General features: G+C 41.2%; 2 protein-coding genes across 6 annotated transcripts in view; one reads left to right on the top strand and one right to left on the bottom strand.

The window, feature by feature from the left end:
* Positions 1 to 7086, bottom strand: part of LOC120559485 (WAS/WASL-interacting protein family member 1) — a 45028-nt gene extending 37942 nt beyond the window's left edge. For 3 of the 4 annotated variants that reach the window (XM_039801196.1, XM_039801195.1, XM_039801197.1), the window contains exon 1: positions 6754 to 7085. The gene's annotated coding sequence lies outside the window, so the exon portion shown is untranslated. Of the gene's footprint in view, positions 1 to 6753 lie in introns of all 4 variants that reach the window. The other variant, XM_039801198.1, reaches the window with a different exon arrangement.
* Positions 7087 to 11628: 4542 nt separating this feature from the next.
* Positions 11629 to 26054, top strand: part of nkain4 (sodium/potassium transporting ATPase interacting 4) — a 46874-nt gene continuing 32448 nt past the window's right edge. The window contains exon 1 of one of the 2 annotated variants that reach the window (XM_039799340.1): positions 11629 to 11962. In XM_039799340.1, coding sequence (XP_039655274.1) covers positions 11909 to 11962 — 54 coding nt within the window. In that variant the 5' untranslated portion in view covers positions 11629 to 11908. The remainder of the gene's footprint in view (positions 11963 to 26054) is intronic. The other variant, XM_039799339.1, reaches the window with a different exon arrangement.

The following is a 26054-nucleotide window of genomic DNA, read 5'->3' as shown; positions in this document are numbered from 1 at the left end:
CAGTACATGCACAAACACAGCCAAACATACTCATACACTCATGACTGGCTTGATAATCAATTCATCACCTTACAATAAGATACCTTCAGCCACAACAAATTGATCACAACTGCAAAATTTACCAGAGCGTAAGCATACATTTCCAACCACATTCTGTAACTATCCCCTTATCACAGTTATGTGTATATGAGTAAAATGTTAGTTTGTGTATTATTTCTTGCAGAGATTTTCGGTTTTCATATTGCAATCTAGCTGCTGCACATGATGGCATCATTCAATGATCTCAAATGTGCTGGTGTAATAGGCCCATTACTAACTGCAGTTGTGTTTGCTATATGATGAGTTGTAGTTGCATTATGAGTACTACGTACTGCCACTCTGTGTGTTTAGACAGAATCTAGTATTACATTTGCTCGGTAGAAGTATGAAGCAAATTCTGACAAAACACACCTGTAGCCAGCAAGTTGTTGGTTTAATGCTTGGCCCAAATCAGAGCATTAAAATTGGTTATCTAACGCTCCTCCTGCTCCTTAAAGCAAGAGCAGGCAATATTTTTATGTTAAAGTATGCCGATCTAACAGCATAAAACACAAAGCACAAGTGCATCCCGTCCTCGCTAATGAGACCCAGATGATTCGCTCTGTTTGCGCAGATTAAACTGCTGTTGGTATAAACACTTCTCCGCCCACAAGAAGTGACAAACTTTAAGAATGAAAAACAAAACGGTCTCCTCTATTTTAAGCATAGATACAAAGTGCTCTGCTTTACTGTAGCTGTAAGCTTTATTTTTGTGAGGCACTGAGTGAAAGAGTCCAGCAGCAAATAACAGAAAACTGAGGTGACAGTTTTGTGTATTGATAGTGCAAGAAAAGGTAAATAAAAAGATTGATTTTACATTATTTAAAATTGTGGGGCAATGTTGTGCTGGTCAGTACGTCTTCATCTTGATTTATGGACATGGGGTTCCCACTGAATATTTTGGCGGCCACAGCTACACTGAATTAGCCTGGGAAAACCCTGACGAACTTCCTGCAAATTTGAGATTTGCTCTGCAAGTCAGTCTGGCCAAGAGCCCATTCAAGCCCTTTTCCAATTTTTCCAAATCGAGGCACCAATCACAACCGTTGAAGCGGGCTTTACACGATGACGATAGCGCAGCGATGGCAAGCAGCTTTTTGTTTACATTCAACATGACGGCCACCGAAGCGCAGCAACACATTGATGCCGCTGTAGCTGCTACGTCACCCGGATCGTTGGTCTGATTGGTTGAAGGACTATCCAATTGCGCCCAGAGGCATTTGAGCGGCATCCGTTGGTGACGCCCCTTTGGAAATGGGCTGTGAATGAAGCTTGCCCAGACCCTTCTCAGTTACAACTGAGAAGGGTCTGGTGTCAACCAGTCTAACACTGAATTTGCTTTTAAACTACGGTGGAATTCTAGCTCCAGTTTGTGCCTCTCATGTATTGCCATTACATTTGAGTCATAGGGCTAAGCATTTCCAGGTGAACCAAATAGCTGAAAATATAAAATACTGGAGAGAAACATCAATGTACACCAATGATAATTAAGTTTTACATTTTAGTTCACATTATACAAATTGAGCAAGCATAATGGTTGAAAAAGAAAAGACATAAGTGACAGTAACCGTGACACACACACACACACACACACACACACACACACACACACACACACACACACACACACACACACACACACACTTTAAGGACATTTTTATACACCATCACCAGAAGTCTAATAAATCAAAGAGCACAGGTGAGACTACATATGAGTTGAGGGTTGAAGGAATATTTCCTCAATGGAGACTATAATTCTAAACTCAAACTGCACCTGATGCTCAGACCTTGAAAAGGTTTTTAATCTCTCTAAAAAACAGCTGATAGGAAGTTTAGACTAACGTTCTTATGACTGCTAGAAGTATGGTTTTAATTGTTGAAACAAATGTGCATGCAAGCAGATACACACTGTACAAAAATATTGTACATTTCTAGTAAATAAAGCACCAAAAGTTTCACACAAGCTTCAGGACAGGAGCATGTTTTCTCTCAGCTCACGAGGTTGGCTGCTAGGTGGGGAACAGAGGATGAGCTACATTATCTACATGTAATAATGGAGCTGCAATGTTCAGAACAAGCGTATTAGTTATGTTCTTGTATTATGATTGTATCACATTAGACATAATGGGGAGTTAACAGAATAGCTACGGAAATCACTACTTTTCTTTGCTGCTTTATTTATTGTGTCATGTTCAGGGACATTCTGCTGTAATGCTGCTGAGACATGAATCAATACTTATGCATTACAGTACTCCTACTCTAATGGCAAGCTACTGCAGTGCTGAACCTAGCCTGAAATGTATTTAGTGCACACTGAGATGACAGATACTAAACCCGTGCACTCAAGGATTAATGAGGGGGATTCTGTATATGGATTGAAAAATCATGACATGCAACTGACTGTTGTGAACTTTCAATCAATTAATTTTATTTGATACATTCTTGATCACTGGTTGATATGGTGATCCCATTTTGTTTAAATGTAGTGTTATATGTGCTTGATGTCAATGTTCAGGTCACAATAGGACAGCAGAGAAGTAAAAAAAAAACAACTCAAAAGCTATTTTTCCCATTCATTTGTTCCCATTCTATTTGCATGTCAGTCCTTTTCTTTCTTCCTTCAGTGCCCATTTCCTTGTTTCCTCCCTTGGCCACTTTAATGCCTCTTATTTCCCTATACACAGCATTAATAATTAAGAACATTTTATGCAGACAGTGAGTGTTGGTGCCCTGAGCCCTTTGGTCACGGATCTATGGCATTAATGCTGGGTGGCAGGCCAGTTTGAGGCCCCGCACTCCAAGTCCAGGCCAGGGCACATCTGTCTGGCTGACTGGCCAATCTACGGCCCCCGATCCCTGAGCTATTATGCACACAGCTGACATGCACACACACACATGTGCGCATACACACTTTGAGGATTTTACGGACCATTTACTCCGGGATCTGTAGAGCTTGCATCATACTTTTGCACCTTTTATAAACAACCGAAGGCCTCAGACAATGACATTTTCATAAAACCCTAAATAACTGTGAGCCTGGTGCTCTCTGTTATCTCTCTTATAAACACAGCAATTCTCACTCACAGACACACCATCCTACTCACTCTCTTTGTAATATGTATTTAGTGTGTGTGCGTGATAACCTACTAGGGCTGTGTATTGGCAAGAATCTGGCGATACAATACGTATCACGATACTTGGGTCACGATTCAATATATTGCAATATATTTTGATACTGTGCGTAAGGTGATATATTTGGATTTTTAAAAGTATAATTTTAGAAAAAACTAATTTAAAAAAAGACATGATGTTCATAAAACTCAAAGAAGATTACTTTAGGTAAACAATTCAGTACACAGAAAATCAAACTACCAGTTTGGGATTGTGGTTCACAGGTTCTTAGTGAGCAAATTTTTATATGCTAAAGTAGGCCAAAGTTCAGCCATAGCTACACTGTTAGCTTCTAGCAAAAAGTCAGGCACTGCTAGGCACTGTTAGGCAAGGACACAGGCGTCTCAGCATAGCCATCTAGCAGTAGGGGGTTTAAACACAATATAGACGTGAACCACTGTCTTACATGAATATTTTTGAACATAAACAAATAACAATAAATAAATAAAAAATCGATAAAGTATTGCAAAATAAAATATTGCGATATTCATGTGTATAGATTTTTTCTTACACCCCTATAACCTACTGTGTGGGAAATATTAGTATTTATTTGAAAAGGAAGGTAGTGTCATTGGACAGGAAGGCAGTTTAAATTCTCAGTTTCTGATTGGCGGCTTACAGCCTTCTTGAAAAGCCTGTAACCTCCTAAGTGGTATTTCTAGCAATTTTAAGGCTCCAATGATAATTTAAATCAAGCCACAAAGCATTTAGGACAACTTTAAATGCACTAAGCTTTGCTCAAACAATAGTAAGGTCATCGGTACCATGATTGTGCAATACTACTTACATATGAATCAAACTCTCTCTCACACACACACAGCTATTCTATGTAACATATGCTGTCATTTTCTTTAGATACAGTATACTATCATTCTTTTTTTAAATAAGTGCGAAGAGTGAACCGTTACATGTACGTTTGTGTGGGAACTCATAATCTCAAAACGTACCACAAACCCCAGTTCTTTCGATTATTTTCCTCCTTTCACTGTTTTTTCTTCTTGGTTCTTTATGTTTTACGAAGTAGGGTTATAATTTGCGTCAGTTTGCTTCTACCATTTCCATTGATTTTGTATGCAATCGCACACCCTCTAAAATTTGCTTCGCTTTCAGTCCAAAGATGTTTGTAGTACCATGTGACTTTAAAGGTATATCTGTAGGAAAGAAATAAATTCTACCTTTACTAAGTTTATAATGTTCGCTCTTTGTTGACATTGTTGGAAATTAGTGAATTAAATTGTATGTTTATTACTGTGGTCATTGTTAAAGGTGGTGTTGTACTGGAATATATTATATTGACAGGTGTTTCTAATTTTTTGTCCTCCCTATTTCTCCCTATGGCCAGAATATTAGAAACACCTCCCAATATTAAGCAGTCCAGTACAACACAATCACTAACTATGACCTCAGTGGTGAAACATATAATTTAATTAACACTTCTATAACTGTGTAAAGAAAAACTGAACATTACAGGCATCATATTGGACTGCATTATAGTGTACAGGTGTACCTAATAAAGTGGAAATTGAGCATATGGGTGTTGGAGAGAATAGATTATAATAATGAGAACAAGAAATCATGCATGGGGATTAAGAAGGTATGCTAATGTGTACGGGAAAGTATAGGTATAGTGTGTGTGTGTGTGTGTGTGTGTGTGTGTGTGTGTGTGTGTGTGTGTGTGTGTGTGTGTGTGTGTGTGTGTGTGTGTGAGAGGGAGGTAGACGGAGCACAGAAGCTGTGATGCAGGTGTGCAAGTGAACCCGGAGAGTGTGTTTTTTTTCTATGAGATGAAGGTGGGAAGGGATGATGGGATGGAAGGTGGATGAGAGGGGAGGGAGGAAGGGAGGGAGAAAATAGCGCTCCAGTCCTGTCGCCTTGGGTGCATCAGCAGCAGGAATTGTTCTCTGCCCTGTGGGGGCCATCTGACTGTTCTGTCACCCTCCACAGAAGGCTGACTCTGCCTTAAAGTGCTCGGCCCGCGCCTGCAGTTCAACATGCTTGATGTTTAATACATACACAGGGAGAATATTGAGAACGCCTCAGGAGAAATGCAGTACACAGGCTCGTAAAGGAGAGAGTTTGTAGAACAACCAAGAATAGAGGAGCTCCTGTACAAAGTGCGCGTGGGCATGCTGTGAACATAATTGCCCAGAATTCAAACCAGCACTGAAGCTCAATCGCAAATTTGAAATATACGAGATCCAAGAGTTAAGCACCTCTCAACAAAACGCACTTGTAGTGAGTGGGGGACAGCTTTATACTGGTGGTTGTATAATGCACTGACTTATTCTGTGCCAGGAAACATACATCATACGTGATGTTACAGTCAAAAATAACAGTCATGAACTTCCCAGTGTGCTCCCGTACTGCAATCAGCGTGAGGGTGGTGTAATTCAGGGCATCACTCCTCAATAAGGCAGGAGAACTGGCCTCAGGGGTGACCCTCCTGCTTAAGTCAACACAATGAGTGTAATGAGGTGAAACACACACGCACGCGCCGCACACACACACACACACACACACACACACACACACACACCACACACACACACACACACACATACACACACACACTGGAGATGGGAACCCTTGCTGCATAGTAAGTGGATTTCATTCATCTACATGCACTGAGCCTGCTAGAGAAGTTCTAATCACACCCACACCTTCAGCAGCAAAGCGAGTGCTTCACTACAGGTGAGGAAATCATTACAGTGATTTAGATAAATAGTTGGGGCAATGATTAAAACTGCTTAACTACTTAGCAATCATTTCAAGCTACTAGACAGCCTTAATTTAAGACAAGCGTGTATTTTAACAGTCAAAACTTGGAACTATTTTGGTAAAAAATAAAATAAAAATCATCCTCATTGTCACCAATCAATGGTAAAAATGAAACATGAAAAGCTCTGTTTCAGTTTGACATGTCTGCGTCTCCTCTTGTGCACCGTGCAGTCTCTGAGTTCATCAGTTCTGAGTCCATAATTAATCAACCCTGCTGTGTAAGTAGGACTGGTGCCTTTCTCTTATCGTCACGTACGGCAACCCACGCCCTCTGGGCCATCAGCGGATTAATGATGAGTGCCTGTGATAGGAGAGCCCCTCACAAAGGCTTTATTAATTAGCCTTGCACCGACACAGTGGCCGCAATGTGCAACACATGTTCACTCTAATCAAAACTTTAAAGGGAACACGAACGACCTCCCAATCACCCACTCTAATACACTGCATGATATTAAACCTCGATAGGCGCATGCATTGAGTTAAGGGGGTTGCAGGGTGGGAAAGTGCACCATTTCCAAATTAGTAAGGCAACTTTCACACATCGCTGACCAACCGGTTATGCTGCACTTTACTAAGGAGCCTATGAATTATTTATCAGACAGGTGGGATAGAGTAGGGAATAATTCAGAAGCGATAAAGAGGGACAGTTACGCTGAACGGTCCAAAACTGTCCAGATGTCACCAAAAACGAACAAAAATGAAAGAGATCAGATGTAATGTACTCACTCGCCTCCCGGTGGTTTAGAGGAGCATCCCGGTCTCTCGCGGCCAGCTCTTCAGATGAGTTCTCCTGGGACAGCGCGCGTTGATCCTCACTATCATTCTTTGCAAGGCTCCAGCCTCCTCACAGCCTCCTCTTACTCATCTTCTTTGGCATCACATGCAAAAACAGCTGCATGCCAAGTGAAATTTGCTTTAGACTGTTGTTTCAGGGTTACAGTCGTCCGTCTCTCAGTATGTGGAGCAGGAGTGACAGCAGCGGATTCCTATTTGAGGGGATGCTGACGCGCAACCGGAGGGGCTCGCCTCCTGCCTTTCTCATCTGGCTCCATCAGCTTTCGGTAAAGCAGCACCATGTGACTGAAACCACTGTCAAATTAGACAGAATAACAAGATTGGTTTCCGGTAATGGCTTTCAAAATAAAACATTAATTATCAAATGAAAGTTAAGATTGTTCATGTTAGGCAACACATCTGAAAAAAATAGGATTAGACCTCAATAACAGCAAGCTAAAAAAAATAAATTGGCATAATCACAAATAGCAAATGAGGAAATTGCAAACCTATCAATAGCAATTAGAAACATGCAACTGGGAAAACAAATAAATACAAATAAAATGTATTTTACATAGGCCTAGGCTACAGGTTTATTGTCATTTAATGTTACGTGTAAGGTTTACTGTAAATATCAATGACAATGAACATTTCTTTTGCAGCTTTCAGACACTTTCAGCAAGGGACTAAGGCTTGTCCGGATTAAATCAATATTACAAAATAAATTAGAAAGTGTTCTGATATTGATGTATATAAATATCACATTAAATAATGTAAAATATTGTCATTGACAGTGAGGAGTCACCAGCGAAGAAAGCAAAATGTTTAGTGAGCCAACAAGAACCAGACATACTGTATAACGTTATCTAAAGGTTTTGTAGAACAACAAACCAGGGCTACTGTACCTGCGAAAATTTGATTTATATTCAGCAATCGCCGAAATGACTCCAAAGGTATGCTTATGATGCTGTTTCTGCTAACAAGTTAAACATGTTTAAGTTAGCATTATTTGTTTGCCAAATGCATTTATTTGTGAGTTTTTTTTAATTGCATAATATTATTTGCAAATATTAGCCTGTGTCATATCAGACCATTAAGCTTTCTGGTCCATTTTATATAACTTTAAATAACACAACAGAGAGAAGTAATGGCACAAGCTCTCCTGCTCAAAGTCCTTAGAATTGGCAGATACTGAGAAATAACCTAGCTAACATTAATATACAGGTACAATTTTATATGAAAAAAAATGTATACTATAGGCCTATATAAATACTTTTTTATTTAAATAAGCTGATATGCTAAACACATTGTTTTGATAATATTTTACCTAGCAAAACTAGATTTATCAAAACAAAATTTCAATATAATGACACATTATATTATAATGGTCTACCTCATACCTGCCCCTACCTCTCATCTGTTTCCAATTTATGGATCTAGACCATAGACTATATATAATCTAGTTACTATCTAGATTCTAGAAAGATCAAGCTATTATATTGATCAAATTAGGAAGAACGTTTTTTATAAAATGCATTTTCACAGTTGTACAACAGGCCATAGTTATTGGAAAGAAGCTTCAACTAAGTCTATGCTTTTATTTCGAAGGAAACCTACCTAATATCCTGTATTGTCCATCTTATGACTGGCTTGACGCACCTGTAAAGGCACCCATTCAATTAAAACTGACCTCACAGACGACTGCCCACAAGCGGCCAGTGTTAGAATAACACCAACTGTGATTCTGGCGACCAGTATTTCTTCACCAAAGCACCATCCTATTATAAATTATTGACATGCTCCTCATAATAACCTCTGTATTTGTTCTTCATCGAGTCTGGATCTTTCTTAATGGCAAAATAGTGGAGAAAATCAGATGAGACTCTGCCTCCAAGGGCACATGCATAATCCTAAACTTTAATAAGCCTGGGCCTAAATAAAGAAAGCATTTGTATGTTTGGGACAGCCAGTGGTGGCTGTAATTTGCAGCTATTTATGGGTAGTTTGTGTTGATAAATGTCCTGTAGATCTGAAGGTAGCAGCTCATTTAGCTGATTTAAGGTTAGGTTATGATGTATTATTTGCCACAGTCAGTGTTAGGTGCACCAATGCAAAGTATTCTGTGTTGTCTCTGTAGGCACAGCAGCACCCTCAGGTGACAAACAGTATTTCAGCCTGAATAATGGCATCTTTTGTAAGCCTGTGGTATAGGCAAACTACTTTTTTACCACAATTATTTGGGGAAGTTATTCAGGTTGCTGTTAGCGCAAGAAAGAAATCTATTTTGCTCTCATATCTCCGCCAGCCTCACAAATGAGGAATTGGCTGTTAGATAATCATGAAACAGACAGTGTCTACATGAGGAATTTTCACTGGGGTGTAAAATGTGTCACAAGAGAAACAGAGAATGAAAAAGAGAAACAGAGAGAAAGACAGAAAGAGTGGGAACTAGAAGCGCCAGCCTAAGACGCTTTCAGAAAGAGAAAAAGCCTTGTCCTTTTGAGGTCTTTTCTCTATTGTTGTCCACCTACTAGCCAGACTCCAGGGTTTCCTCCACAATGCAGGTCCCCTCAGAGCAGCTCACCACTGGCTGTCCTGTCACTTCACATTAGTGTCTTTCTGGAGAACAGCAGCCCCTGAGGGCCTGGACACACTTGTCATGAAAGAAGTGTTCAGGACTCACGCACACACACACACACACACACACACACACACACACACACACACACACACACACACACACACACACACACACACACACACACACACACACACACACACACACACAGAGTGAGTCGATAAGGAGGTGTTGGGCAAAATGGGCAAATTGGGAACACAAGGAGAATTTCCATCAAGGCTTCTAATAGAACTATAACAGTGACCTTATTTCAGCTTTGGCTCTTCTGTCTCAGTCTGACTCTCCCACCCACCAACCTACATACACACGCACAGACATTTTTTTTTTTATGGCACACATTCAGAAACATGTTCTCATAAGAAATGCAGTTGTGAATGAGTGAGCTTCATGCATGCAAGACGTGCAGGACAGTCACTAATGTATTCTACTAGCTCCTGCACTTACTGGCTTCATGCAGTAAAACATGACAGTTACAACCAAATTGGTTAATGTCACTGACTACACACACAAAAATAGTTCCTACATTTAATAACGTGTTAGACCAGCTGGTGTGCCCATCTTTACAAACTAGTGTTATACAGCCAAGTTTTGTTCAAACTGACTTTGTATAAACTTTATTTTAGGATTGTAGCTGTTCAAATGTTTCCAAATATATAAAATATTGCCTATTAGCCTTAATTTGGCGCAAAATATGTGGAGTATGATTTAAACAAGGCATCTATTTCTATGTGATGTATATCTGAATTTTCTTTCTTGAACTTCAATAATACATTGATAAAGTCATAAAACCAATCCTAAATCAAGGTCCACATTGATTTTTCCAGAGCTTTTAACTGTATTACATTGCTTTCGTCATCTTTGTTAATGTACAGGCTCTTTGTCTTGACTTGTTGTTGGTTCAGATGAACCTTGAGCACACACCTGAGCAAACTAGTAGGCCTAGCCTATGTGCCTAAGAATGCCTAAGAATGTCTAAGAATGTCTACATCTAAATATGACTAGAATAAAAGTACTGGAGGCTGGAGCACAGACAAACATCATCATCAGAGAAAACAGATGGGGTGGTGATGCTACTTCAAATTGATCACGATGCTTATTTTTTTCAGGTTGTGAGTTTTCATGATGAAAGAACAGCCTTTTTTCTCCAAAAAAAAAACGCAATTCGTGCTTGCTCGCCAGCTTCCATAAATACCCTGAGGTTATTTTTGGCGCTAGGGGGGAGGAGCTACTGGGCCCCAGCTGGACCAGGTGGGGAGGGCGGTGCGGAGCAGGGAGGGAGATGGAGCGCTACTTTAAATGAGCAAAGCGAAGGAGTGTGTGATGAAATGAGATGTGAAGTGTTCCCTCACTCAGCCCGCAGACGAGTATAAAAGATTCATCAAGCTGGTGTGTGTGTGTGTGTGTGAGAGAGAGAGAGAGAGAGAGAGAGAGAGAGAGAGAGAGAGAGGTGGGACCTGTAGAAGAAACTTGTTTATTAAAAATAGTAAAATTAATAATTTCAACAGAAAGTGCACTGAGATTTAAGGTATCTTACAATAGTGCCCAAATAATGAGGGGGGCTGTAAGAATTTGAATGAGTTCAAACGGAGTCTAAGAGACGTGTCTCGAAAATCACCAAAAAAAAAAACTGGCTTCCATTTTGAATAATGACCCTGCTTTTTTTATTTATTTTTAATTTTTTCTAAACTTGTCAGGAGTGCATCTCATCATATAGTCACAAGATGGCGCCTGTCCTCCATCCGCAGCAGCAGCAGCAGAAATAGCAGCTCATGTAACCTATAGACTGTATATTAAATCCAGTGTCCCTTCTCAGCACGCACCTTCACAGACGAAAGTCATTAAAACTCAAAATTAAATGTAGAGTTGTTAACAAACACTAGTAGCCTAGGCCTAGGCTATGAACCTTTAAAGATCCCCCACAAATGAATGCCAGGAAATGGCTTTATCGTTTTATTTGTGATTCGAATCGCTATTATAAGCCTTTTAAATTTTGCGTTAACAGAAATGTATTCGGTCACCATGACAATAAATTGATTGCCTCTGTTCAAACATTTGAAATTAACAAGCGCGCGTTGTCTCTCGTGACACAACCACAGACAGCGTCCGGAAACCAGTTGACGCCCTCGGTGAGCCACATCCCAGCCCACGGTTGACTACCCCAACACCGCTACCTCCCTCCCCCTCCCCCTCCTCCCCCTCCATACACACCGGCTCGCAACCACCCAACCAGCCAGTCACCTCAAGTGCGACCGGGCCGGCAGGAGCGGAGGCAAACAAACAGCCGGAGCAGCCAGGGCGATCCTGCCGCGGGGGTTTGGCTCAGCAACTTAGACACACGGAGCAGAAGAGGAGAATGGGACGCCGGTGCTTGGATCAGGACTGAGTCTGGTCGGCACATTGAGAGCTCCTTCGACCCGTTTCCAAGTCCTTTTCTCCCCGGATCAGAGTCACGTCTTCACCACTGACACAATGGGCTGCTGCAGCGGACGGTGCACTCTTATCTTTATTTGCACTTTACAGTTGGTGAGTTGACCCACACTTCTCTACTTGTTTTACACGTGTTTACTTACATAGCTACAGTGTTACTGTACTATTCTTTAGAATGATACTTTATGATGGATGGAATGGGATCTCTCTTTTAACTGGGCAGTAATAACCTATCACATGTATGCGAACAACTGATTAACAGGACATGTTTTAGAAATGTCAGTAGGTTACATCCTAAAAGTTCTGGAGCTGACTATGAAGTAGGCTACCAGACGCACATTACAAACAAGTCTCCACGTTTTCATATTTTCTCTTACACACCCATCGCTTTTGCTGAAATCTGGTTTATATTGAAATTGAAATCATCACGCTGGATAGATAGATGTTGTGTTTTGTGCCCGAGTGTTTCTTTATTTACTTGATCTTGAGGAAATTCACTGTTGTGACAGAAAACATATGGTGCTTTTGGTTTTACGAAGCCAGCTCTTCTCAGCACTAACAGCTGAGGTAGTGGCACAGTGATGGGTTGCAGTAAAGGGGTCAACTATACTGTGGGATGCATGATGATAGTGCATCAACTAATGTCCTAGTTGCTCGTTTGAATATTATTATTAATATTATTATTATGACCTTATATACTCAAATACAGACTCTTCCCTGAAGTCACCATCATGTAGTTCTGTGTGAGACACAGAAACTCAAAGCCTGTGTCTGTATTTCAGATTAACATCCAGAGTGTTGCCACCTCCTAATGTCAAATATTTAAGTTGTCTGCTAATACATAAATATCTTTTTTTTTATCTTGAGATCGAAAGAATTTGTTCATCAAGAACTCAAACCAGCTGTATGTTGGAGAGTGTTGATCCACAAAGCTTTTCAGTTTCTGATCAGTGAAGTGTGGGCTGTGACATTTTACTGATGGTAGCCGTGCAGTCTCAGATGATGCTTTCCCATTGACACACAGGCCAGCTTGCCTTTGCCACTATCCCGGAGTAGAGTTTACTTGACAGGGTGTGACAATGTTATTTATGGTGGTATTAAAACTGAGCTTGCTCACAACATGAGCCCCCCCAAGTAAATCTCGCTTTTTACAGCTAAGGGAGCAACCGAATATTCTCCAGACTAAGAGTCCGATGGGAAGGTTCTGATATATTGTATCGTGCGCGAGTGAATTCGAAAATAAAGAAAAATGGAACACATTTGATGGGAAGAGATGGACGTGGCAGTTGGTATCAGCCATAACTGTTGACTGAAAGAATGACTTCTTACCACCTTCGGCTCTAGTATCCTGCTGCCCTTTCCTCGCTTTATGTTCCAAACTGATGGAGTGCTTTTGTGTATTTGTGCCTGTGCACCTGACAGGTTTCAGCTCTAAATTCATTAAATAATGAGGAATAGGGAACTTGGACAATGGGTAGAAAGTCTGCTTGTATCCATATGGCTTTGGTATTGATCCCTTATTAAAATCACTCCTCCCTCTCTGACACACAAACACTGAGGGCTATGAACTCACCTTGAGGGACACACCTGTTTTCCCTTCCCAGACTTCGGACCTCTTTGCCTCATTAGAGAGGAGGATGTCGACCATTTGTTAAGAGGTTTATAAAGCTGTCAGCGGGCTGCCTAAAAAGTCCCTGAAGACTCCTGGATACAGCTTTATTTTCCCCTGACACTATTTCTGGAGGACCTGACACTTCCTGTCTGCAGAAACACACACTCGCACACATACACAATTCTGATGAGGTTAACCCGCAAAGAGGGGTTGCAGTAAACCCTGTGTGACCTTTTGGAAAGGCCGTCAGGTTGTAGCCGTGTGTGTTTATGTGCGCATATGTGCATATGTGTGCGTGTGTCATTAATATACGTGTGTGCATGTGTGTGGAGCAGCACAAGGGGCTCCCACTCTCCCCTGGCTGAAACCTATGCATTGACAATGAGCCAGGTTATTCCCAGTCCATTACAGGGTAAAACTACCATTAACAAAACAACATACTCTGCTCCTTAGATGTAAAAATAGCCCTTGTGAACCGCTGTGTGTGCTAATTAGCCAGGCATAGTGCTTTGATCAAACCTCTTTTGGCATCTCGGCCATCCCCTAATTGAATTGTGGTGCGCTTTCCTCATCAACAGACCGAGCGGTGGGACTCATCTCTCTGGGACAGAAGGCAACAGATAATGAGCCTGTATTGATCGAAACGCCTCTGTTCCCTCTTCCCTCGGCAGCCTAACTAGTCCAGACAGTAGGGCTGGATTGTTGTCAGAACCCCTATCAGCCCCAGAGAATGGCAGGAACGTTGGCAGGAAGCCCTCTGTCTAATGATTTGTTTATACTCCGAGACACAGGCAAGCCCGTTTTTTGTCTCAACGGGTTGGTTGTTTGAAGTGTTGACCTAAAGCTGACCTGGCATGGAAGTGTTTCGATTGGTCAGTTACCGGGACCGGTCCAGACATATTGTGAATGTCAGTGACTGGCTATGAGGAGGGACGTTGTTCTGAGTGGAGCTCATAGTTAATGCGGCACCATGGACAGTGTGTGATTGATGAAGCAGACCTCGTTGTTGGTCATGGTGGTTTTGAGGAAAAAGGGCAGACGGGGACACGCACACACACACACACACACACACACACCACACACACACACACACAATCACACTGAACAAGGGTAATGACTTCAGAACTGAACATTGACCCTGAAAATGTCTGGCCATAACTGCACTGGCAGCACTGACGGATACAACCTCACAGAGACACAGACACTATTTCATGCACGCCTCTTCAAACACAGACACAGCTGCTCATTCGGACCTGTGAGTTATACTGTAGGTTAGTAGCTCTAGTGTTGGGTAAAGATTACATCCTTTGTATGATGGGAAGAAGTGCAGCTTTGTCATTTTTGACAAGAGGAGAGAAATGAAGGAAAGAGCTGGAAGGCGTTTTCTTTGATCACAAGCAATGAGAAGAAAAAAAGTGTTCATGTTGTCACAGTGAATGGCTTCGTTTGTATCCATATAGTTCTATGTAGTTCTTTTAGTGAAGTGATCCATAGTACAGAGGCAGCAGACATCCGCAGGTTTTACCTCATCCTCACCCTTAAAAACTAAATCAGACTACCCGTAAGTGCTATGTGAGTGTGTATGTGTAATATCTTGCATCACACTGCCCACTTTTCCTCTACTCTTTTGATGACATAGCTGGAGAATATACCATCTTTGTAGTAAAGGCTTCAGAGGAGAAGACCGAGTTCAACCAAAGTGCTTTCAAGAAAGTTTTAGCGGAGAAGCAGAGCACCTCCTCCTGAAGAGTGTTATCTCTAAAAGGCATGACATTATCCCCTGGCAGGCATCACGTCATCTCCCACCAATTACAAAAGATTTAGGCAGTTTTATTCCCTCTGCCTTTATTAGCTAATTTGCTTTATGGAAGCACTAACATTCAAATTTCCTGTTGAATATTCTATAGGTCTAATGTTACACGGCTAAGCTAACCTGGGCTCGTAGAACAAAGGAACACAGCTACTAAAGGCTAACCTAGCTCTTAACATTAAATATATTGTCTCCTCTCCCTGCATGTTTGCATTTAACATGAGAATGAGACCTGAGCAGGCCTGGATGAGTGTATGCGACCTCCGCTCCTGGCGGGCTTTCCAGCGTCCTCCGTCGGCACCTGCTCTCCGTAATGCAGGTTTTAAAAGTTGTATTTACAAAAAGTTGTGTTGTGGGGAAAACAAAACAGTCTTTCAAATAGGGTCTTTCTTTCAGCGTGTAGTTGGCAGCTCTCATGTGTCTTGCCGCTTGAAGCCTCCATCTTCTCCATTTTTATTTTTTTTCTCCCTGAATGAATCCCTCAGTGAATCGGTCCCACATACCTGCGGTACTGGGTTAAATTGAAATTGTTTATTTAAGAGGATAACCCCTTGAGATGAAGCAGATAAATCAGTATCCACATGTCATGTGTCAGTCTGACCCTGGCCATCAGCTAACCACGCCCACTTCTCTAAAGACACTAGACTGATATCATCAACAGTAGAGATGCTGGATGTCTATCAACGTACTGTCTCTCTCACCTCACCAATCTACACAGACACACATACACAAGGTCTTGGCCCATAGCTTTGATATTAATGCATCACACAGCTGTAATTTAAGAATAATTACAGCAGCTGGGGCAAATTGCATGGCCATAAAACATTATATGCTATCAGGCCAGCAGGCTGAGAGTTACTGCTACTGTATAACCCTGCTCTGTCTTCCCAGGAGAAGTGATATATCAAAACCTGGTAACTAGTGAAATATGAAAGCTGTTCTTGGCAAGAGCAAGAAGATTTAAATTTGATCAGTTACAGATGCTGCAGACATCTGTTTAGGGTGTCTCTTTTGGTGGGTGTTTTGTTGAGCGTATGTGTGTAACTTCTTTAGCATGTCTGTGTGAGCGTGGAGTCTAGTGTGATCAATGATAATGAACTGTATTACCTTGGCACTGCCAGGTTGATGGAGGAGATAGGCCAGCGGGAATTGAGTGAATGGCCACAGCTCTTTTGTCTCTCTGTTTCTTTACCCTCGTCTTTGCCTCTCTGGGCCTGCTATTTGGTTCTCATTAGGCCTTTTCCAGACTGTGAAACACCTTTTTTTTCTTACTATTTTCTTTGGCTTGCACAGATGGCGGCAGAATAAGATAGCATCCTTATCTGAATTATCCGCGCAGATACAAAATGTGGTGTCTGTGTGTGTTAGACACAGCTTGCTGTACGGTGATGGGCTCCCCATAAACTAGGTGTATTCACCGAATGCCAACAGATGCCAGCAGCAATTTATTTGTTGGCTTCTTAGTTAATTTATTTTTGACTAGTAGATTTAAATGGAGCTGTACCAGTATGTGCTTATAAGACAGTTATCATTACAACATACGGGTTATACATACACACTGATGACTGAATATGTCAGATGTGGACTGAGGGTGGAGTTTGTAATCTACACCACTAAGCCTGAGGCGACTCATAGTCCATTATCTGGAACCCAGCGAGCATTGATCAACACTGTGAAGCCAAGTTTGAGCCTAAAGAAGCCTCATAAGCCTTCCTGGCAAAAACAATGCATGAACAATCAAAGCAACGAATGACATTTGTAAAAAAACAAAAAAAAAAAACATTTTCTTATCAGGTCTGTCACTTTTTCAAAAAGTCATGTTTTAACAAATTTGAACATGTAATTTTATTTGTTTGAATTAATTTGAGCAAAACCCATATATGTAGTGTAATGCACTGCACAACATAACCCCAAATACTTCTAAACACTGCTTCTTAGATGCTATGGTGTTGTGATTTTACGATCAGCACGGCTTTGCTCGCTAGTGGCCTCTTCCATTTTTTTTTATTAGCTTAATTTACTGATAGGTCAATAGGACATGCAGTAGGTCAAGCTGATAGTGAATTTTAAGAAATTCTCTGCTAGAGCACATGGAAACCTACTTCAATCAGTCTGTCACGCTTATAGACTGTGTTTAATTCAAACAGGTCATTACAGTTTAAATATTTCAAATATAATCGAATTTCGGATAACAATTACATTATTTTGTAGAATTTAGGGGTAAAACTGTTGGTTTGACATATACAACCTCCATCTTTACTAACATTACTAAGAGACGCTTGGCTAGCATCACCAAAGCCTACATTTCCTACAGTAAATGCAAGTAAATAAATCCACACTCTAGTCTAAGTGAGGACATGAAGATAAACAAAGCAATGAAATCCATGTTGAATAGATATGAGCCAACTTTTTTCCTAGAATGGAATATAACGAATAATAAGAATATATCTTCAGGTCCTCAAGGCGCCGTCTTGGCAGTGTGCATCATGTTGGCAAGCCTGCTAAAGTCTGCTGGCTTAAATGGTTCAGCAGCTTAGAATTTGGAAGGACACTTAGACAATTAGATTAATTCAATACAAGTTGCTGTTCAGACAGTTAGAATTACATGACCACTGATTAAAAAATGCAGTTCAGACAACAGGAAAAGCCAGTCAAACACTATGAAAAAGGACTCCCTGACTTTTAAGACTCAGATCTTTAGGTCAATACATAAAATCAACTAATTTTAAAAGAAAGTACATGTTTTAATTTCTGGGTCCGTTTCTAAAGGAGGGTTCATGTGGTGGCATATTTGTTTCCTTACTAGAGACATTGCAGAAGTGGGAGATGGAGGGCAGTATGTGACCGTGGGCAACAGAAGCTTCAGTAGTTTGTGTGATTTCAGAAATGAAGGTCTTAACCCTGTCTTACATTGTCTCTGGGCCCTTATTCTTTTCATTTTGGCAGGTCACGCAGGTTGACATAATTAAGTACAGTGTGTGAGTGCTGTGCTTGTGCTGTCAAATGGACCCCTGGTGTTCGGCGCTGATTGTGGTCTTGACCTAGACTGTGTTGATTGCTATGCCTGAGCAGCCCTCATCCACAGAAGAGCGGAGCCTGACAGGTCTTCCTTCGCCACAAGTAGCGGCCCCATCAAAAACAAGTTGATTAAACAACAGCCTACAGTGTTTAAGAGAAAGTGTTTATGTGTGTTGTAGGTCACGAAGGCAAGGTGACTGCATAATAAATTCAAATTCACAGCTCAGAATTTGGAGCTCCCTTCACTGAGTCATCGTCTCACCTGAGAGCCTAATGCAGCCTGGGTACTCAGAGATGAGAGGCATTGCTTGAATGTAAAATGAATGTTCATGCTCCGCCCCTAACGTGTATCCTTTGTTAAAACACAACAAGGCTTTGTCTTATCTCCCTTTCCCTTTATCTTTTACCCCCCCCCGCCCCCACAACATCTTCTTTCCCATTTTCTCCCCCTGCTGGGAAAATGTTTGAATTATTGATTACCAGCTGATTTATCAGCGGGGGCAGAGCCACTGGAGATTTAGGGGAGATGCAGATAGAAAGGTGGAGAGAAATAGAGAGGGAAAAGGGGGGGGGGGGATGGGTGGTGGCTCGACCTCTCACTCGGGGCCAATTATGTGCATGACCCTGCAGACCTGAGATCTCTATGTTTAGCTTTCCTTTTTCCCCCCTCTTTCGTTTTTAATCTCCATCTCCCTCCCTCCTTTCCTGTGCACTGTTACCACGGAAACCTTTATGTATACAATAAAATGTTGAAGAGCCCGCAGGAGATAAAAACAAACCTGTCAAACAGAGACATGGGAATGTATGATGCAAATCTGAGATAGTGTGCTGAGGAGAGAGATGAGTGCTATAAAGGACCTCTTGGTGGTGGTGGTGGGGGGGGCTGAATACAACACAAGGCGCCGTTCACATCCTGGTCTCAGGACAACTGTCACTCTAAAGATAGCTCTCCTTACATATCCTTTAACCTCACCACAAAAAACAACCCACCCAAAATGCAACATAGCAACCAGATCAGATACAGCTGAGTGGTTAACTTTATCTTTATAACTTTATCTAAAATGTGCTTATTTTATACTTTTGAATGACTTTGCTTGTTCAAATCAGACTAAAGCAGCCAGGTTTTATGCTAATTGAGAAGAGGTGGTGACTTTCTTGTTGTTTTCGACCTTCCCGAGAGTTGGGAGTCACTGCCCTTGCTGCGTGCATGTTGGTTAATAATAATATGTGTACTCGGAAAAACCATCTCGTCTTTGTCCCTGGTGGCCCTTTTTACAACTGTTCACCATTTTAATGTCTTCAATTTAACAGACCATTAATTATGTGGTTATAGTGAAAACCTTGGGCTGGCAAATGTGAGAGTGTGCGCATTTACCATCCATGCAGAGGCTTGTGTGAGTGTGCCTGTGTGTGTTCCACATCAACGACACTGCAATATTGAGCTATAATGGAGATAAAACTACAACTATTTGCAAGCCCATTTCTGTCTTTCCATTCCAACTGTTTCAGCACTGTCATTTGTTATAGTGTGGCATCGAATAAATTGCTTTGGGAGCACCACAGCTGGAATGACTATCTTGACAGATCACATTCAGTTGAATGGCTGCAAAGCATATTCATCTAACTCAAATACCCCCACTGTTTTTTTGGTATTTAGTCCTTGTTTTACAAGTGGTTGATGACTTCACGGATGTTTTTGCTCTAATTGTGTTGTGTGATTACACGGTCGGACAGCAGGGATGCACACAGCGTAACTTCCTCTACTGATGGATGAAAGATTAAGAGTGATGGTATTATGATGAAAAGAGCAACATTACTGACTCCATTATGGAAAGTAGAGCCGGAGGACACAAACTGCTGACAGCTGTTTGCCGTTCTTGACTGTGTAATCCTGATGAGAATTTCCTCTGTCGCAGCTAAATTGCCTACTTGTTAATTGGGGCGAAACCTAAACAGTTTTTGTTAGATCTGGGACATGGGAAGGCAGAAGGAGAGAGAAGATTGGCTGGTTTAAGCTGCTCTCATTTCGTCACTTTCCCTTCCATCCTGTCTATTGTTAGTTTGTTTGGGATTTATTCATAGCTGTATTCTTGTCCTGCTTTTCCTCCGTCATCTTCTCTGAGAAATCAAAGTATCTATGTGTGATGCAGTTTGCTGTTTCATCCCTAATTTTCCATATGACGCCCACACAACAAACAAGGACTTTGGAGCTACAAGAAAAGAAGACAAAACCTCACGAGTGACATTAATCCCTCAGGTTGAGGCTGAAATCATAACCGCCAGTGCTGCTGCATTCCTCTTCAAGTTGATGCAGCAAAATCTAAATTAGCCTCTAATAATCCAAACATTGCTGCCACCTTTGCAGATAATCTTAAAAGAAATGTTGGCTGACGGCGAAGTGGAGGAAGAGAGATAAAGGGCGGGAAGACAGACTGAGTGAGATAAGCGTTTTACAAGAGATACCAGCCATGTGAGGAAGGATGTTTGCTGTCACAGTGTACGAATTTGGGTCACATCTCAATGACCTTCATCAAGTCAGCTTGTTGATTTTTCTGCTAAAATCCTTAAAATGCTGTCTAGTCAGTTTTGTGCAGGCTGCTGTTATTGAGAGCGTCAATAACAGCATGAAATAAGTGAGCATGAAAGCAGTTTAGACTTGGGACAGGTTAAGAACTGTTATGTTTCTTCTAGCAAAAGATTAGCTACGACTAACATGGAAACAAGACTTAATGTTTCCTTTGTCGGAATTCATGGAATGCTCTATTACACAATGTAGTCATTATCCTCTGAGCTTCATCCTCTAATCAACACTGTTTATATGGGTAATAGGCGCTGACGAGTCATAATTACTTAATACATACGGACACATGTAAATATTTAATTGTATCAAGGGGATTATTTAAATTTCATATAATCTCTTATTTTAATTTAAAATGAAATGTATGTTATGACTGTGTACGGCTAGATGCCGTAATGTACTGAATAAAAATATAAAGCTGCTTTCTGCTGCACTGTCCCGATCCCTGATACTGTTTTTGTTTGCCTCGCAAGTATTTTGGCACTCATTAGACCTTTTTTTTCACAGCAGAAATTTTGACTTGTCGTAGGAGGAAAAGCACAGGTGTTACTAATAACATTACCGATGGCTCTGTTCTATTTAAGTGTCCCAGTAAACTGACAGTGAACCAACATGCACTTTACAAGGGCCCTGAAACCGAAGCGACTAAATATAATTTACACCTGTGTCTTTCTTCAGTGTCATGTCAAAATATATTTTTTTCTGTGTCTTTTTTTTAGCGATACAGTACAAGTAAAATCAACTTGTTTTCTTTCTCTTGCCGATTTAAAAATATGTAATCTTTACACATTGCAGTATAAAACTAATCCAGACAGCCAATGATGCATGTGCATAATTTCTCGTGAAATTGTGAAACCTAGTTTGTGAAGCACCCAGGCTTAGGCCCATGATGAAAGCAACCCTTAATGACAGTTTTTAAGTAATTTAAGCATTGAATTGTCTGTATTGTAGCTTTACTCTTATCTGAGGGAAATCACATGTAATGCACACCTAAAAGAGTGGAAGAACATTTTTGAAAGATAAGACAGTAAATGTAAAAAAGCAAGAGAGATGAGATGTGGGCTGAGGAAACCAGGTAACAGATGCAGAGACAGAAAGGAGGTGAAGAGTTTCTTAGAGTGGGATAACTTTAACCACTAACACGGCCAGCTGGGCCCAGACAGGGCAGCTCTCAATAGGTCTGACCATGGACTGTATACAGAGAAGGGAGAGCTTCATTCAACTGAAAGCTCAAATGAACTAAACTCAACAGTATTGAAGTAAACAGAAAATGATTGTGGACTAGTCCAGCCAAGAAGTTGAGTATAGCTTAATCTTAAAGTGAGCAACAGTAACATTACAACACAAAACTGAAAAGTTTAAAGTAGTTTGACAGTGCCCAGAGGGAGACTCAGTTCAAAGCACTGGCTTTCATCATGTTACTTTCAGTGGGACGGATTTGTGTGTTGTGTGTTCCCAATAGCATTGAGAGATTAGCATGTTATTAACACTAAGAGCGCTAGAAGTTTAACATATTGCATCTTAAATAAAGAGGTCTTTGAAACATAGGCTCTCAATGGCCACTTTGCAAAAAAAACAGAGCTGCAATGAGCACTTTACTCAGTGTCTGTTTAGCACCGCTACCTAAAACAAGCGGTACTTAGTGAAGTACAGAGACCAGCTGCTGTGTGTTTCACTGTGCAGACCATATTTCAAACAGTGAAGAAGAAAGTGGCTTATGAAGGCACCCTACCTCTTAATCCCTGTCTCAGCTCTACTAGACCAGGCACCACCAAAGGCTATCTATCTATCCAACCAACCCTTCATGCACCCAATGAAAGCCACACACATACACACACATACCCCCCATCACACATGCTGAGATTGGCACCATTAGTTACATAAGGACCAGGCAGGCACCAGAGCATAATGACTTTACCCAGGCGAGAGGTGAAAAATTGGATTGGAGAAGGTTTTTGAGAAGTACTTTACTGCCTGCTGAGAGTCACAGAGTAAAGACAAGCCAGGGCAAAGCATGCCACATTTAAAAAATACAACCCTGCCAGCCTCTGATTTATGGATTGTCTCTGTGTCTTTCACTTGATTTAGATTTAGAATAGAACAGTTATACTGACAGTAGTCTTGCATTGCGACTGTCTACTGCACACACACATTCTGGGATAGGAGAAAAAAACGCTGTGGGTTGTTTGCATTTCTTTAAACCAGTCACAATCGTCTTGGGCGGCGCTACGCTCCGGACGGTGGCTCTGCAAAATAGTATCTGGAAGAAACTTGTTTTGGTGGAACATTTCCACCTCACAAAGGAAAATTTCACATACAATATTAAATGAAGTTAACTGTTCACACAATACAGTAACATGAGTTATACTTACCAGTGTATCGCTGTGTGAACTTTGTCCACAGCAATCCTCTCCAATCGGTCCCAAAATGTCCCAGTTAGTTAGTAAATGATGTAAAACATTGAAACTAGTAGATAGATATAGAGAATATAATGATTTTCTAACCAGTTTGATATTAAATTAAAAAAAAAACAGAATTTGTATTTAATAGCATAAATCTTTATCCTATATATAATCCTCGATATTTGTTCCTGCAGTGATTATGATGTGCCACGTGATCAGAGCTGGCACGGAGTACGCTCTGATCCATTCAGGTCCACTCACGCATTAGACCAGAGAGCCGTGGCAGTAAAACAAGACCCTAAGTGACCTAATTAGAGTATAATTAAGAATAATTTGGACTCAGAGCCCAGGTCAGATCATGAGTTCTAAGAGCGAGTGAACCTGTGAAGACCTCCAATATTTCTATAGATTTTAACCAGTTCATCCAAAGGATGATTCTTTACTCTTCTGGTTTTCCTCTTTTGGTTTTATCTCAAGTCTGAAGAGGTACTGTTATCAAGTATTTCACTAGGAAAATGCCAAGAAGAAAGTAAAAAAAAAAAAAAAAAGTTTTGTGTAGCAAAGATATTTTTCTGATTTTCTATCCTGTTAACCATGTGCCGATCCCATCATACTTGTTTTGCATTCCCCTGGAGGGGATCTCAACAGCCAAATTTGGAACCAGTGATTTAAAGGGCTACGCTCATAGAAGTGGAGTTACTGCTTGGTAATTTCAATGTCAAAACTATACAAAGAGAAGACAGTAAAATGCAAGCCATGAATCAGAGGCTGGCTGTGTTTTATAATATGTCATGTTTTGCCCTTGCAGTCACTCCCAGTGACTCCCAGGAGGCAGTAAAGTACGTTTGCCAGTTGAAGTGCAAAACATGTTTGAAACAGAACTGGTAATTTGGATATTGAATGCAAATTGCCCCTCTGAATATTATTGTTTTATCAGGCTTGGCCTCATTGGCTAATGTGTGCTTGTATGTCATAGTAATACAATACACATTAGCGATTCCATTGAGATAAAAACAGGAGATAACGTGATGGTAGTTATTCTCTGAAATTCACCTCTCACATCTCCTCCTCAATGTCATCCTTCTGCCTGACGATGTGAGTCAGTTATATGCTTGAACACAGAGAGACTGACTCATGCAGCCTAAAGTCATACAGAATTGGCACACACACACACACACACACACACACACACACACACACACACACACACACACACACACACACACACACAGACTACCTCCTTTAAAGCCACATATCCTGATGACACATTCAGTAACATATTATCAGAGGACATTTCACAGAGGACATGCACAGATAGAGAAACACTGATTTGATTTATAGTATCTGGAGGCTAAGGTGGAGAGCTGTGAAAATGAGAGGGTCACCTGTTGTCTCCATCCTCTCGCTCTAGGGCAGCGTCATCAGGTCCTAACACCTCATCAGAATTGTGTATTGTACTACTGCATGTCCCTGACTTGTGACAACACAGGTGAGTTATTAATCATAAACAACTGTCATAATCACCCTGCCACATCTCTGCTTGAAATCCGAGTTGGAAGCTTAGGCAAAGCACTAAACTGTTTTTCATGCATTTCAGCCACTTATCTCGAGCACACATGCACATTTTAATTAGCTATCAACTGATGCAACTCAAACGTGTTTTCCCTCTCGGAAACGTTCACTCTGATCCTCTCATCACTCTTACGTGTGGCTTACTTCCCTCTCTTCTTCTTCATGGCATGTTAAGAAGGTGGCGATGACTGAAATGTTTTGGGACTTTGATGTTCTCTTGAGGAGAGGAGGGGTTATAGTGTAAGGCTGTGTCCACTTGTGTGTTCTTTATCCATAAATTTGTGTCTGCTCATTTATGCACACCTCTAGAAACTGTATACACAAGCTAACATCATCTAACAGCAGTAGTGTGTGTGTGTGTGTGTGTGGGGGGGGGTCTACGATCCTTGTTCGTAATCTGGTATCACGTGGCTGAAGGACGGGATATTTCATGGTTTAGAGGGATAAAAAAAAACTGCGAGAAGAGGATGGAGCAAACAAAGGATTGGCAGTAGTCGAGGTGAGAGAGGGGCTCGTTGCATCCTGCTGTCATACCCACCCCCTAATTGCTTAGTATTTATGGTGGGAGGGGTGGTATGTGTGGGCAACATGCTTCTCCACATATACACACCCAAAACCAAAATACACACTAAGAGATTCCGTCACCCTAGAGGGAGTCATTTGTGCTCGCAGGCGGTCGGTTGGAGGCTTTTACGGGTCGTTGTGTAGCCGGCTCACTATTCCTGGAAGAACGTTCTAGTATCTTTTGATCAAATTCTACCCCACTCTCCAGTAACCCGCTTCCTATGAATTGTGGGCTAATTGTGCCGTGTGTGTGTGTGTGTGTGTGTGTGTGTGTGTGTGTGTGTGTGTGTGTGTGTGTGTGTGTGTGTGTGTGTGTGTGTGTGTGTGTGTGTGTGTGTGTGTGTGTGTGTGTGTGTGTGTGTGTGTGTGTGTGTGTGTGTGGGCAGAGGCCTTTCTATTCTTGATTGATTGTTGTCATCTTGGTGGATTATTGAGTTAGCAGTGAATGTGATAGGCTTACTACAGCCTTTCGGAGGAGCAGGCGCACATACATACTGTACACACATGTATCCTCATGCCGATACAGTTCTTTAATTCAATGACTGGTGGAAATATTTCAGGGAAAGGATCTGTGGCCGTGTGTAATGAATAAACATCAAAGGATCTAAAGTATGTGTGTTGGATAGATGAAG

The sequence above is a fragment of the Perca fluviatilis genome, chromosome 5, assembly GCF_010015445.1.
Source record: "Perca fluviatilis chromosome 5, GENO_Pfluv_1.0, whole genome shotgun sequence".
Taxonomy (NCBI): Eukaryota; Metazoa; Chordata; class Actinopteri; order Perciformes; family Percidae; genus Perca; species Perca fluviatilis.
This window is presented reverse-complemented; position numbering and strand designations above follow the sequence as displayed.